This window comes from Myotis lucifugus, unplaced genomic scaffold, assembly GCF_000147115.1.
Source record: "Myotis lucifugus unplaced genomic scaffold, Myoluc2.0 scaffold_228, whole genome shotgun sequence".
Taxonomy (NCBI): Eukaryota; Metazoa; Chordata; class Mammalia; order Chiroptera; family Vespertilionidae; genus Myotis; species Myotis lucifugus.
In genome coordinates, this window is record NW_005871276.1 from 151,027 (window position 1) to 162,991 (window position 11,965).

Consider the following 11,965-nt stretch of genomic DNA (forward strand, 5'->3'; position numbering starts at 1 on the left):
CCTTCCCCAACTTCCTTCGAGCACTCGTTCGAGAACCGACAGCTTAAGCTTCTTCACCCGACCGGGGACCTACTGGACGCGGACCTGTCGGGGGGGAACAGCACCGTCAAGTGGACGACAGCACGCCGCACCTGGGCCGGCCCCGGGCCCGGGCGGCCGAGCTCCAAGGAGGGCCGGCGCAAGCGACACGTGCGAGTACTGCGGCAAGGTGTTCAAGAACTGCAGCAACCTGACGGTGCACCGGCGGAGCCACACCGGCGAGCGGCCTTACAAGTGCGAGCTGTGCAACTACGCGTGCGCGCAGAGCAGCAAGCTCACGCGCCACATGAAGACGCACGGGCAGATCGGCAAGGAGGTGTACCGCTGCGACATCTGCCAGATGCCCTTCAGCGTCTACAGCACCCTGGAGAAACACATGAAAAAGTGGCACGGCGAGCACTTGCTGACTAACGACGTCAAAATCGAGCAGGCCGAGAGGAGCTAAGCGCGTGCGCGGGCCGGGCCCCCCGCACCTGTACAGTGGAACCGTTGCCAAGCGACAGAATGCTGACCTGACACTTGCCTCCGTGTCACCGCCACCGAGCACCCCCGCGTGTCCCTGGGGCCCGAGGGGGAGGCGGCTCTCCAACCTAACCTGTGTCTGCGAAGTCCTATGGAAACCCGAGTCAAAATTGTGGAGCCTTTTAACTGTGCAATAATTTCTGTATTTATTGGGTTTTGTAATTTTTTTTTTTGGCATGTGCAGGTACTTTTTATTATTATTCTTTCTGTTTAAATTCCTTTGAAAGAGTTTGTTGGGTATCCATCCCTTCTTCTTCTTCTTCTTTTTTTTTTTTGAAAAACCCAGTAGAAGCCTGAGCAATGACTCGCAAGCAATGTAGAGGGGAAGCATAGCTTTTAAATTATAATTTGGGAGGGAGGGCGCTGCTTTTTTGAAATTTAAGCTAAGCATGTGTAATTTCTTGTGAAGAAGCCAACACTTAAATGACTTTTAAAGTTGTTTACTTTTTTTACTCCTTTTTTTTTTTGGTCCTGAAATAAAAAGTGGCATGCATTTTTTTTGGGGGGGGTGGGGGTGGGGTGGGGTGGATGTACAGCGGATAACAATCTTAAAGTTGTAGCACTTTGTTTCAGAGTTGGAGTGGAGCTGTAGCACTGATGATGTCCTGAGAAAACAGGGGCCTTTTCTGCGTTGATTTCAGCCTTTCCATGAATAACAGGGGTGAACTTGGAGTGGTGGGGGAGAGGCCCCCAAAACTCTGCACACTGCCAGAGACACAGGAGTTTTTGAGGGCTGCCCAGGGAATGGCCCCAGAGGATTCTAAAATTGTGCATTACCAGCAGACACTACCTCCTCCTTGAAATGGAGGTGTACCCTGGGATGCCGTCTTAGCCATTTGCCATAGAACAGGCTAACGTGGGCTGAGGGTACCATTTTGGGGGTTGATGGTGGTGGCCTGCAGTGACACAGCAAGGAAGAAATCAGCCAGGTTCTTCCGGGCTTCTTCTGGCTTGCCAGCTTCTCTCTCTCTCTTGTTATCACCCCCACCACGAAAATCCCAAGTTCTACGAGTTGCTGCCCATGATAGTGATGATCGGTCATTTCTCAAGCAGACAAGTGCCCTGATGGTGACTGGAGGGAAGTTAGCATTCTCATTTCATGCACACGTGACATTCTAAGGCCCGGGGTGGGGGAGGGTGGGACTGTGCGAATTTCTGTTCCCTTTCCTGGGAAAGCAGGGGCAGTTCCATCCCAAGGTGCCCAGCGCTGCTTCCCTTTTTATCATTCCCATGCGGTTGGAAGGTACTAAACCCACGAGATTAGATGTTTGAGTTCTGTTGACCCGCACTTTAAAGCTTTTTGTTTGCATTTAAATTAAATGGCTTCTAAACAAGAAATTGCAGCATATTCTTCTCTTTGGCCCAGAGGTGGGTTAAATAAGGGACGACTGAGATTGAGTGTCGGTGTTGCTAAGCGTGGCATTCACAATACTGGCACTATAAAGAATGACATAAAATAATAACTTATTGGACAGTTTCTCTACTGCCATTCGATCTGATGTGAGTGCCTTGAAAACTGATCTTCCTATTTCAGTCTCTTGAGACAAATGCAAAACTTTTTTTTTTTTTTTTGGAAACGAAAAGACTTTTTAAAAAAAACGTAAAACGAGAAAAGTACGTTCTTTAGACACAAACAAAGCCACACTTAACTTTCAATACGATTTTTAAAAAATCCCGGTGGAAGATAGAGGACATGAAAATGCCATCAGACCCGATCGAGTGAAGAAATAAACCCAGCACAACCTTGGACATACAATTGTTAGCTGAAGGTCCTCAGCCCCCTTTTGTTTGTGGGACAACGCTGCTTAGATGTGGAAAGTGATTTACTGCTGAATTAAAACTCAAGTGACACAAGTGACAAGTTGATATCGTTGAATGAAAAACAAAACAAAAAAAACAATTCAGGAACAATGGCTAATTTTTTTCCTAAAGGTAAATTTAGTGCACTCTGTCTTAAAAATACGTTTACAGTATTGGATACATACAAGGGTAACAAAAATTGTGTGTATGTGTGTTGGAGAGATCATTCCCCCCCCCCCAAAAAAAAGTTTTGCTTAATAGGTTATAAAAGATGCCACAGTGGCCGTGTGTATATTGTTTCTTTTGGTGATGGGGTTTTAGTATATATTATATATATTAAAATTTCTTGATTACTGTAAAAGTGGACCAGTATTTGTAATAATCGAGAATGCCTGGGCATTTTACAAAACGAGAAAAAAAAACACACCTTTTTTTCTTTTCCTTGAAAATGTTGCAGTAAAATTTAAATGGTGGGTCTATAAAATTTGTTCTTGTCACAGTAACTGTAAAGTCGGAGTTTTAGTAAATTTTTTTCTGCCTTGGGTGTTGAATTTTTATTTCAAAAAAATGTATAGAAACTTGTATTTGGGGATTAAAAGGGGATTGCTACACCATGTAGAAAAAGTATGTAGAAAAAAAGTGCTTAATATTGTTATTGCTTTGCAGAAAAAAAAAATCATTCCTGACCTGTACTTATTTTTCTCTTCCCACCTCCCTCTGGAATGGATATATTGGTCGGTTCATATGATGTAGGCACTTGCTGTATTTTTACTGGAGCTTGTAATTTTTTAACTGTAAGCTTGTCCTTTTAAAGGGATTTAATGTACCTTTTTGTTAGTGAATTTGGAAATAAAAAGAAAAAAAACAAAAACAGGCTGCCATAATATATTTTTTTAATTTGGCAGGATAAAATATTGCAAAAAAAAATTTGTATGTTCAGTCCTATTGTACAGGAGAAAAAGGGTTGTCTGACAACCTTGGAGGGAAAGAAGCAAAAGGAAGTCGCGAAATGCTTTGGTTCACAATCATTTGAGTTGTGTGTGTTTTTGACGCAATCGGCCCGTACAGAGAAGTGTTGGAGCCAGGCTTCCCTTGCACCCAGGCCCCCTGGCGCGGCCCCAGCAGACCCGATGGGAAATCCATTATTCCTGTTGCGTGGAGAAGTCAGCTTCTGTAAACATTTCCCAGCGTCCTCCCTTTCTCTAAGAGGCCATCTGTAAGGGGTCAGTGTAGAGAGAGCGAGTGAGCATCTTCCATCCCCATGGTCCCTGCCCTGGCAGTCACCACCACCACTTCTCCCGCCCGCCCGCCCGGCAGAGCAGAAAGAAATGCGAACTGTCCTTTCCTTAGTCCTTGACCAAACCTTAAACAGGAAGCGTCTGCAAAGGAGCTGGCCCAGCAGCGGCGCACAGGTGACCGACCTGCTGTTGAGACCAGCGAGCCCAGCGGGCTTTCAGGAGGGAGCCCCCTGGCAGCCAGGGCCTTTCACTCCACGGAGGGGCTTGGCCTGTCGCCCTTTCCTGCTCTGCTGCTTTTCTGTCCGAAAGCTGCATCCCGTCCGTGTCCGAATGCCTAGGGTCTGGGATGGGCTCGGTGCCTTTCCATCTCTCCCTCCCCATGTGTCTTCTCCATCCTCCACTGTTGGTCCTTTATTTGTTTTCATTTCCGTTTAATTTATTTTCTTTCTCCCTCTCTTCTCTTCTCTTCTCTTCTCTTCTCTTCTCTTCTCTTCTCTTCTCTTCTCTTCTCTTCTCTTCTCTTCTCTTCTCTTGTCTCTCTCTGTAAAGCCAAGTAGCTTTAAGATGATAAAGTGGTAGTTTTTTGGATGAGGGAATAATACATTAAAAAATACCTATATCAGGAAGCCATTTTTTTATTTCAGGAACTGTAAGAAACCATTATTTCAGGTTATGAAAGTATAACCAAGCATCCTTTGGGGCAACTCTTTACCAAATGCAGAGATGGGAGCTTCTCTGCTGAAATTCTCTCTCCTCCTTGCTACTTACCTTTGCAACGGGGAGGAGAGGGGAAGGGAGTGGGGGGGAAAGCTGAGGTGTCAGTTTCCTACCTGCTTGACCCTGAGCCCCTTGGGCTGCCCTGGGAGCCTCCCAGGTGACCCTCCTGTAGTGAGAAACGTAGCCAGCTCTTCCCAGCTCACACCCAGTCACCAGAAGCCAGGACTAAGCCATCCTAAAGCACAAAGATTGTGTCTCTGTCCACCGACGGCAGAAAAAAAGAGCATTTTGCTTCTTTCACGTTTCGAAAGCCAACACTGCAGCAGATGACCAGGTGGGAGAGGCCCGGCCTGGGCGACCCAGCCGACCAGCCGCAGGCTGGTTTCCACACTGCCAGGACTTGGTTCCAAGTTGCCCCAAATAGGAACCCGCCACTTGCCATTAGAGGGTCTGTCGTGGGAGAGGGGGAGGCTGAACCGGAGGAGAGTGCGAGGAGGAAAGGAAGTCGGCCTTTCTTCCCAGCTCAGGGCGGCCAGGCGACGTTGTGTGGGGCCCAGGCGACCTCGTGATTTTGGTGCTCTTTGTACCCCCTTCCCCCTCCCCTGCAAAGCCAAGTTCCATTGATTTCAGTTTGCATTTGTATTGGAGAGGCGAACTATACAATTTTTATTACCTTTTCTATCACCTATTGTATGAGCTTTTGTTGTTTACTTGGAGGTTCTGTCTTTTGCTACAAGTTTGAACTATTTATTGCTTGGTATTGGTGCCCTGTTTAAGAAACGGGCACTTTTTTTTTTTAATTATGGAGAAAATGTTGAGATGACAGGAGGTCATTTCAATATGGCTTAGTAAACTATTTATTGTTCCTTTTATTCTCTGTACAAGATTTTGGGCCTCTTTTCCCCCCTCAATGTCACGATGTTGAGTTCAGCATGTGTCTGCCATTTCATTTGTACGCTTGTTCAAAAACCAAGTTTGTTCTGGTTTCAAGTTATAAAAATAAATTGGACATTTAACTTGATCTCCAAACCTTGTCCTTTGCTGTGTCTTTTAAAGGTGGGGGATGGACAGCTGATTCCCAAGGGCGAACGGAAGGTCTTTCTCCACTTTCCTCCCAACCCAAGCCCCGAACCCTCTATCCGGGAAGACAGGGAATGACGGCTCCAGAGATGATGGTCCTCTTCCTTTTCCCGGGAACCGCTGGGTGGACAGTGGTCCTGGGTCCCGGCTGCTCGCTGGGACCTTCTGGGAACTTTTAGACATCCTAGCGCCAGGCCTCAGCCCAGCCCGATTTCCACTGGAACCTGTGCCACGCCGGCACCGCCAAGGGTGACCCTGAGTGGGGGCGATGAAAGGCTTAGAAAAGATGGACAAGAGAATGAAAGCTGGGTCTCGGTGGGACGCTGCCCCTCTGATGGACAGCGCCACACCCACAAGCCGTGTCTTTATTTTACAGCAGAGGCCACGAGGCAAAGTAAGGGCGTGATTAAGATGTTTACAGCATTCTCGTGGGTTTCAATCCTACTCAACTACATGTGCCTGAACTCTATCACTCAGGCACGTGGGGCCATGTGTTCGGACCATAGGTTCAAGCTCACAGCCATAGCTGTTGGCTATAATTGTGCTGGGAAGGCTCTGCCCTCCAGCTGGGACTTGCACGTGGCAATAAGAGGACTGTGCCCTCTCCTCAGTCCAGGCTTGAACCTGCCCAAACACTGTAGCCGCGCCCCACAGGAACCTCTGGAGGTGGGATCCTAGTTGGGCTTAGGGTTAGGGCATCAGTATTTTTGGAAGTGACCCAGGTGATTCTCATACACAGCCAGGCTTGCAAAGAGGGGGTTTAAAAGAAACCACTGAGAAAGACAAGTCTCCGGTCCAGTTTAATTCAGCCAGCATTGCCGGGACACCCAGTGAGCGCCATCGGGCAAGGCAAGAGGGGTCAGGCATGAAGGACACAGAGGCCCTGAAGGGTCCTGTGCCCTCACTCAGGTCCACTTGGGTTTCCCGTCGGTGAAATAAGGACGCTGGGCTCGCATCCCTATCATCGTGAGTTTTAACAAGTCACACAGGAGGACTGCCTGCCCTCCCGGGTTCTAGGTGTTGACAGATTTGAGGACACTCTCCTTCGGGCTAATCTCACTGATCCAGAGGGTCTTTCAGAAGGAAATAGCCTTTAGCTTGGTTCTCCCCGGTCCGGTCCTGGGAGCTGACAGGGTGGAGATGGGAGAAGGCACTGTTCTGCTGGGTTTCGGCCGCTTGGGCCTCCTGTGCATGAGAGAACACTCCCTCCCACCCCCCTACCCCCGAGTGCAAAGGGATCAAAGATCCACTGGGTTCTTGGCCACTCTTCTTGTGTTTCCTGCTCTTAAAGGCACAGAAAACATTCCACGCAAGTCACTTTCTGCAAATTCACAGGCACCAACCGTGGGCCACGTATCAAGCTAGGCAGCCCAAGAAGCTTGGCAAGGAGACTTTGCAAGAAACATGCAAATACCAAGCCATGCTTGCTAAGACATTTTGAGACACCAGGGCAGCGTGTCCCTCTGTGTCCTGTCTTCACCCCAAACAAGGCCCCGTTTGTCCAAGGCCGTGTCCAGCCACTGGAGGAACAGAAGTGGGATTTGAACTCCAGCGCCAGAAATGGACTTGGTGCCTTTCAGGGGAAGGCCTGCCCTGCTTCCGGGGGGCAGAGAGGAGTTCTCTTCTTTTCCATGGGTCCTGGGCTCCAAGTCTTTGCCTAGCTGGCTGTCACATGCAGGTCTCTGAGCCTTTGGGCTTTTTCTCGCCCAGAAAATCGTGCAAATAGCAGAATTGAAATGCCCTGTTGCTTTCTGATTGGAAAACACGGGGATGTGCTCATTTTGGGAAGACTCTCCATCTTGGGGTTGGGGAGCAAACACCTAGATGGAGTACCCAAAATTGCTTGGGTATGAGTGTGCTAACACTAGTGAATGCCCGTCATTCACCCTTACAGCCCGCCCCTTCCCGCTGCCCTTCTAAGAAGGCCAAGGTCGGAGATTACCAGTGGGGCAACGGAGGGGCTCGATTCAGTTCTCACCAGGATCCCATCAGTGACTCTGTGACCTCAGGTCAGTCCTTTCCCGTGTCGGGGCCTCAGTTTCCCCATCTGTATGATGGAGACTGAAGGGGATCGGAAAGGACTCAATCTGCCTTCACATAGTTGGACCCTGGGGAGAGGGCCCCGCGAGAAAACAGTAACAGAATTTGATAGGGATGTTGGTGTCAGAAATGTTCCCTCTTCGGATTACAAAAAATGGGGGTGAGCATGGGTTCTCCAACAGAAAACCCCCTGTTCTTGCTGGTTGTCACGTAGAAGTCTTCAGCCACCTTGCAAGTCACGGGGTGTCCACCTTCTCCCAACAGTCCCAGCCTGGGCTGGGCCATCAGAGCAGGCGGCTGAGCCGCTCACTCCCGAGTGCTAAGTTCAGCAATTAGAGCTGGAAAACATTCCCCCTTCTGCCCAGGAGAGGAAACGAGACGAACAGAACTTTTTTTAAAATGTTAATGTGATGAAATGTATAATGAAACTCATGTAACTTTCAAACCAGGGAGGATGGAAAGTCTGCCTTCCTGGTGTGCAGGCGAAGCCTTCGTTAATTGCCTGCACTGTACAACCTTCAAAAACAATTTTATAGGATTCTAGCTACAGACCATTCAGGGTGCTCTAACGCTGTCAAAACAGGTGGAGCTCAGAGTCTATGGCATTCCCAGAGTGAAGGCTGAGCCGGCTGCCAGGGCCGGGCACACAGGGAAGCCTTGGGCCTGGGCTTTGCTCCAAGCAGGGCCTCGCTCAATCAGAGAAATGCGTGATGGGAAAAAGGCGGCGGGATGGGCTAATGTGGGCAGTGAGAGGATCCTGGGAGATGGAGCAGCTCATCAGCTGGGCGGAGGGTTGGTTAGGGAAATTTTGCTGCTCCTTGGCAGATGAGCAAAGATTCACTGGGAAGATGAGGCAGGCGAGGAAGCAATGGCATGTCTTGCAGAAGATCTGATATGAGAAAATGCATGGATGTTGGAGAAACACAGTGGAGAAGCAGAAGCCTAGAGTTGGCTGGGACTCTAGTACCACCCCCACCTAAAATAGGATCCTCTCCAAAATCCTAACATAGCATATCCATCCATCCATCCATCCATCCATCCATTCATCCATCCATTTATCCATCCATTCATTTATCCATCCATCCATTATCCATCCATCCATCCATCCATCCATCCATCATTTATCCATCCATTTATCCATCCATCCATCCATCCATCCACCCATCCATCCATCATTTATCCATCCATCCATCCATCCATCCATCCATCCATTCATCCATCCATCCATCCATCCATCCATCCATCCATCCATGTATCTTCCTAGGGGAACACTGCAGAATGAATGAGGGTGGTGGGGTAGGTAGGAAGGGAGTCGGGGTTCTCTCTGGCTGCAGAATGAATGAGGGTGGTGGGGTAGGTAGGAAGGGAGTCAGGGTTCTCTCTGGCATGGGAAGCTAGAGATGCCTACTAGTTAAATGCTGATAATACCTTTCTCTCCAGGTTGTCAAGAGAATTCAGGGATAAATCCCTGCCATGCAACGGCACAGAGTAGCTACTAACAGCCTGCACCCTGGGTGCCAGCTGCCTGAGTTTACAGCTTAGCTCTGCTGCTTATGAGCTATGGGATCTCAGCCCAACCACTTAACCTGGTTGTGCCTCAGTTTCCTCATCTGTAAAAATGGCGACAATAATAGTGACTGCCTGATGTATATTGAATGTTTGTGTCTCCCCAAATTTATATGTTGAAGCTCCCCTCTCACCCCGTACCCACCCAGTGTGATGGGATTTGGAGTTGAGGCTGTTAGCAGTAATTAGGGTTACATGAGGTCATGAGGGTGGAGCTCTCATGATGAGGTTAGTGTCTTTGTAAGAAGAGACTCCAGAGAGCTTGCTCTCTCCCACCCACGCCCTTGAGTGCACAAAGACAAGGTCATATGAGTGCACAGTGAGGTGGTGGCCGCCTACAAGCCAAGTGAAGAGAACTTAGAATAAAACCTACCGTACCAGCACCTTGACCTTGGATTTCAGGCTCTATAATTGTGGGAAAATAAATTTCTGTTGTTCAAGGCCCGCAATCTATAGTATTTTGTTATGGCAGCCAAACAAAGGGCTGGCTACCAAAAGAATCTTTGTCAACCTGGTCATTCTCTCAACCATGGCTGATGAATCAAACAGAAAACTTGTTAAAGACGTTTTCCCTGTGTTGTCTGACACACATGGTGTTGTGTGTGTCCTCTGAGCCCAGCAGATCTATAGTCTTGCTCAGCTCATTCCATCATTCCAAGTTCTCTCCTGTTTCAAGGACTCTCATGGATCTGGCTCCTTGGTGGTTTGTGATTTCAGATTGTGAGCTCATCCTTGTGGGTTTCCCCATCTGGATGAGTCTGATTAGTGATGGTGATAAAAATGTCCTTCAGAGAATTTTTTGGCTACTTCTGTGGGAGCCTAGGGCCTTCAGTTGTCCTAGAAAGGGCGTGTAGACCTGGATCCCACACATGTGTGGTCCCAGGCAGGCCATGCTTCTTCATTGCTGCCCAGCAGGTATAGTGTTCCTTGTCCTGTTTTTGTTGATGGTTGCAGCTCTTGAAAATCCCAGTTTTATGCAAGGGGTCCATTCCAGCTGCCCAGCCTCACATGGACTAATGCCAGAACTCTGGTTCCTAGTTTCATTTGTGGGTCTGAAACCCATGAGCTGTGGAGTCAGCTCTCACCTCTCTGGCTTCCATTTCTCCTTCTTTCAGGGATTCCCTTTCTTTTGAGTTTAGACACACTCATACATGCATAACATATATAACTATATACCATATAAGTATATACTATATAACTATATACTATATAACCATATAACTATATCAACTAGTTACACATATAACTATAGTTGCATAGTTATATAGCTCTCTATATACTACACAACTAAACTATATTGTTATGTACACACATATGTTTTATATATATAGTTATATATGTGTGTGTGTAGCAAGATAAGATAACAAGTGTTTGGTATTTTTCATCTGGCAGTCTTATCCATGACTTCTAGGACTTAGCATTGGGAAAGAAATGTCTCTCCGATAAGTTGGAAAGTTTCATCTTGTATTTGAACCATGCAATCATGCAACTTGTTGCATTTCCCTTTTTGCCGCAACTGCCAGGAAGCTCAGTGTTAAATTTAATGTTCCATCACAGCATCCCTATTAGTTTGAGATTTTATAAAAGCATTTCTCCTTCTGTACCATTTTTGTTTTTCTATTTGGACAGTCGGTAAGTATATATGATCTTACTGAAAGCCCCCCACAATACTTTTTAGAAGATGGTAGGGTTGAGAATTAAATAAAGAGATGCCTCCCTCCATCCCATGAAGTCATCCCAGGACTCTGCCCAGGTTACTCTGCTCCCCTCCAGACTCCCACTGTGTCTGCACCTGTCTATGGTCAGCCATGGCCTTGTGATGCCTCAGGTGTGTGAAATGATGCTGATGTCGCTACATTGCACTGTTTAAAAAGGCTGTGTATTGTTCTCTGTCTTCTTATGGACTTGGGAACTTTAGTGCAGTGAAAAGACTGTGGAAATTTAGAATTGGACACACTTGAGACTGAGCAGGGTCTCAGCTCTGCCTCTTAGCAGCTAAGTGCCTGACTTCTGTACTTTCTCAGCCTCAGTCTCCTCATCTGCAATTCCGGAGACTCTCTGTACATCGCAGAGCTGTTTCGAGGATCAGACAGGGAGATGTGGACCCGGCACCTGGAACATGGAGGTGGCCCAACAAAACTGCATTGCTTTTCTCTCCCTTTCCACTGAGCTCCCAGGTTCCTAGCTAGTCCCTCCTCCCCCGACTCCCACAAGCCTCTTTGCTCCCTGCCTCCCACCCCACACCCCACGCCCTACACTACACAGAGGACTCAGCAGCCTGTCACTTGCCTTGCCACGCTGGGGTTGGACTCAGCCAAGGCTCCCTCCATCCCGCCCCCCCACCATGTGTGCGCCTGGGGGAGTCTCGCCTGGCACAGTCACAGAGACACCCACTTGGCACAGCCCTGAGCGCCTGGCAGCTGGGCAGGGGGTGGCTGACATGTGGGGAGGGGGCCAGCGCCGGAGGTGGGGTGCTGATCCGGCCTGGTCTGCCCCTCACTCGAGGGAGGAGTTGGAAGGCTTGGCAGATGGGAGTGACTCATGTCGCATGGTCTTTCTCTGTTTTCTAACCTCCCTCTCCTGCTCCCTCCTGTCTCTCCCTCCACTTTCGCTGTCTGTCTGTCTGTCCGAGTCTCCCTGGCCTCTCTCTCTCCAGTCACTTTCTCTGTCTCTCTCTTCCTGCCTCTGTGCCTCCCCCTCCTTGGCCCCCCTCCACCTGTGCTGTACACCCCGAGCTGCTGTGAGCACCTCTCTGGGCGATGATACTGCTTCTTCCTGCCCAGCACCCACCCTGGGCCATTCTGAGGACTCAGGGGAGCGGTGACCCCGTCCAGATGCCTGCTGCCTGGGGAGAAAGGCCCACAGGCTCCCGACGACCTTTCAGTCTGGCAGCTCCCACACTTCCATAGAGGACGGCTCGTCAGCTTCTTAAATACGTTCCCGGTCACAGGCTCTGAGAGTCT

The 11,965-nt window shown here is 48.7% G+C and overlaps 1 protein-coding gene across 1 annotated transcript in view; it reads left to right on the top strand.

Moving 5' to 3' along the window:
* BCL11B (B cell CLL/lymphoma 11B) overlaps positions 1-5,337 on the top strand; it is a 92,475-nt gene extending 87,138 nt beyond the window's left edge. The window contains 2 exon segments of the mRNA XM_023762019.1: positions 22-180; positions 182-5,337. Of these exon segments, the coding sequence (XP_023617787.1) occupies positions 22-180; positions 182-484 (462 nt within the window). The 3' untranslated portion in view covers positions 485-5,337.
* The last annotated feature ends 6,628 nt before the right edge of the window (positions 5,338-11,965 follow it).